The sequence below is a fragment of the Lactuca serriola genome, chromosome 8 (assembly GCF_051521515.1).
Source record: "Lactuca serriola cultivar US96UC23 chromosome 8, Lser_US96UC23_V15, whole genome shotgun sequence".
In the NCBI taxonomy this organism is placed as follows: domain Eukaryota; kingdom Viridiplantae; phylum Streptophyta; class Magnoliopsida; order Asterales; family Asteraceae; genus Lactuca; species Lactuca serriola.
The window spans coordinates 180,908,925-180,912,036 of NC_136415.1; the positions used below are offsets into that span (position 1 = coordinate 180,908,925).

General features: G+C 35.1%; 1 protein-coding gene across 1 annotated transcript; it reads left to right on the top strand.

Moving 5' to 3' along the window:
- The first annotated feature begins 341 nt into the window (after window positions 1–341).
- On the top strand, window positions 342–2,395 carry LOC145070060 (protein GAMETE CELL DEFECTIVE 1, mitochondrial-like). Its single transcript, XM_079016984.1, has 4 exons — window positions 342–449; window positions 916–1,636; window positions 1,715–1,904; window positions 1,988–2,395. The coding sequence occupies exons 2-4, from the start codon at window positions 966–968 to the stop codon at window positions 2,210–2,212; spliced, it is 1,086 nt and encodes a 361-aa protein (XP_078873110.1). The 5' UTR covers window positions 342–449; window positions 916–965; the 3' UTR covers window positions 2,213–2,395.
- The last annotated feature ends 717 nt before the right edge of the window (window positions 2,396–3,112 follow it).

Below are 3,112 nucleotides of genomic sequence, written 5' to 3' on the forward strand. Positions count from 1 at the left end.
AAACTTTTACAAATAAGATTTTGGAAAAAAGATAAGTAAAAAAAATAAGGAAAATGAATAATTTTAATAAATGTGCAAAAGGCCCACATATGATAGATGATTAAAAAAAATTATAGTCTAAATTTAGACTGAATGTGCCTTGGTGTGGAGTGTAAAAATAAAAGGCCATTTTTATATTTTTTGATAGAATTAACGTAGTCGTTGTCTAGTATCTGATTTGGTGGATCGGGTCTAGTGGGTCCAAAATTCTCTAAAACTGAGTCGGGTTTAAAGTTGGATCGGGTCCAAAATTTTCATTTGTGTTGTATACCTTCTAAATGGACTCAGGTCCATGGAATTCCCTGACTCGGTCCGCTAGCAAATGTGGAAGGACCCGAACAAAATCAATTATCTCATTTGCCCTAAACATCGCAGGAACAGGACCTCCGACTCACGTTCGTCTTCCTCAGGTGCGACTCCATTTTATCGTTTTTTCTGAACATTTTTTGTGCGATTGAACATGATTTTGTGCGTTTTCTTTAATCTTTCTTTCTCGTTTTCTTCAAGCTTTCTTTCTACCGAATGAGGTTCAATTTGTGTGTATTTCTGTTAAAACAGATGTGCGGATGTGTGTATATTTGTGTGTATTCGAAATCAGCTCCACATGATAAATGCTTGTTGAAAACAGAGTTGCTACATATTTTGTATTAAAAACAGATGTGTGTATGCGAAATCAGCGCCTTATGAGTGTATGGGTGTATGTTTTGTTTCTTGATCTTGCTCTACAAGTAAATATGTAACATTTTTGCCATTTCTTTATTCCTTAGACATGGAAGAAAAGAAAAGTTGAGCTAGTTGGTCCTGGGATTCGTTTAAAATGTTACATTTTTAACCAATCTGATCAATTGGTTAACTTTGTGTTTGGGGTTTTATCAGGTATTAGTTTTGGAGAAGAAAGATCGACTAAAGATATATAATTCAGAAAGATGCGATTACTTACTCATGCAATTTCCCAACTCTCTACAAATTCAAGAGCCACACAGTTAAAAAGCATCACAAATTCATTAGCTTATAATTTCAGTTTAAGCAATCGTTTTCTTTCAACTAATAAAGGAAACGAAGGTGATATTGATTGGGGCTCTGCATCAACTTGGTCAAGCGGGCTCACTAAAGAGCATTTCGATGGGGAGGTTGTAGGCCACAAAGTAGGCGGCAATGGCGGCGGCGGCGGCGGTGGTGGTGGTGGAGGAGGAGGGGTATTAGGGTCATCTCAACTTGTACCTAGAAGCTGGAATGATGATGATGATGATGAAATGGAAAAGATAAGGAAAATGGCAGCTGAAGCTTCTAGAAAAGATGGTGAGTTTGCAAGTAAATGGAAGGAAAGGATGCGTGAAACAAGTTTGTTAATGAAACAGGTGATTGAGCCAGGGGCAAGAGGGTCATATTTGAAAGATTCAGAAAAAGCTGAAATGTATCGGCTTCATAAGGAGAATCCAGAAGTTTACACTGTTGAGAAATTAGCAAAAGATTACAGAATCATGAGACAAAGGGTTCATGCTATTTTATGGTTGAAGGAAGATGAAGAGAAAATGGAGAAAAAACTTGGTCACCCTCTTGATGATTCTGTCGAACAGTTGCTTGATAATTTCCCCGAGTGAGTGAGTCATATTAATTATTTGTTTAAAAGACCATAATACCCTTATGAATGATTGTTTTCTTTTTTTTTGTTCAGATTCTTTGATTGGCATGATAGGGAATTCCATGTTGCGACTTTACCATATAAGCCAGATTTTAAAGTGATGCCAGAAGGTTGGGATGGAAGCATTAAGGATCCAGATGAGGTGTTGTATGAGATTTCAATGAAAGAGGATGAAATATTATATCAGGAATTTCTTGAGAAATTCAACTTTAACAAGATGAAAGTAAGTAATTTTTTTTATTTTATTATTGTTATTAGGACAATTATATTATGGTATTTTTTATTATTATTATTATGACATGACAGATTGAGGGGAAGGTGAAAGTGCACAAGTATAGCAGGAGGCGTCCAACAGAGGGATGGGAGATTACAGTTGAGAAGATGGGGCCACGTGGCAAACGGGGGGATGGGGGTGGTTGGAAGTTCAAGAGCTTGGCTGATGGGTCCACAAGACCACTTAATGATTATGAGAAAATGTTTGTAAAACGAGAGAAACCTCGCAGGAGACGCAAGATTCTACACCCAAAATAAATTCAATTCTCACATTTTTTTTGTTTGTGTTAAATGTAGTGCAAACATCTGTCTTTTTTGTTTCTTTGTTACTACTATATAAATGTAATATGCTTTGGCCAAAACATTTCATAGATTTTTGAAATGGAACCTGTTATGCCAAATTTATATAAATGGTTCCTGATTTAATAGGAAATTTACAAAGATGGTTCTTGTGTTCCATAAAATTACAGAAACGCTCCCTACTTATTTACTTAACAACAAAATAACAGAAAATATATCATGTTTCAGAAAACTACATAAAGGGTCATTGCCTAATAAACCCTCGACAACATGCCGGTAGTTAGGGTTAAAATCTGTATTTTTAACATGATAATTGGTTGAAACATCTACATTATTGTGTTGAATGATAAAAATTATCATTTTATCTTTTTATATTATTTTATGATGAGTTCAATGTTCATATTTTATAAAATAACTGAGAGCCAACTTCTTGAATAACTATAAAAAAAATAAAAAAAATAATTATATGCATTTAATGGAGGCAATGATATATAAATTGATCTATCATTTTTACCTAGAGTTAAATCAAAAAGAGTTTTCATTAGGGGTTCAAAATATTTACTTCATTGGATTCTAAAACCCCAAAACTCCCTTGCTAGTTGCCGCATCATCTGAGCCATAGGTTGGGCTAGAAACAGAATCTGAAAAAAGACCGACTGGACCAGTCTAACATGAGACCGGACCGAAAAAATACCGGCTCAAGACTGCTCCCAAAAAAGACCAGACCATTTCGAGACCAATACAAGACCAGTTCGAGACCGATCCAAGACCGATCTAAAAAATGACTGGAAACAAATTTATAAATATATGATTTTTGTGTTAATTACACAACTTTTAATCACACACTGTCTGACTTCA

Coding starts and splice junctions, on each gene's coding strand:
- LOC145070060 (XM_079016984.1), top strand. CDS start 966: ATGCGATTACTTACTCATGCAATTTCCCAACTCTCTACAAATTCAAGA. Junction 1,637..1,714: donor TTGCTTGATAATTTCCCCGA/GTGAGTGAGTCA, acceptor TTTTTTGTTCAG/ATTCTTTGATTGGCATGATA. Junction 1,905..1,987: donor TCAACTTTAACAAGATGAAA/GTAAGTAATTTT, acceptor ATGACATGACAG/ATTGAGGGGAAGGTGAAAGT.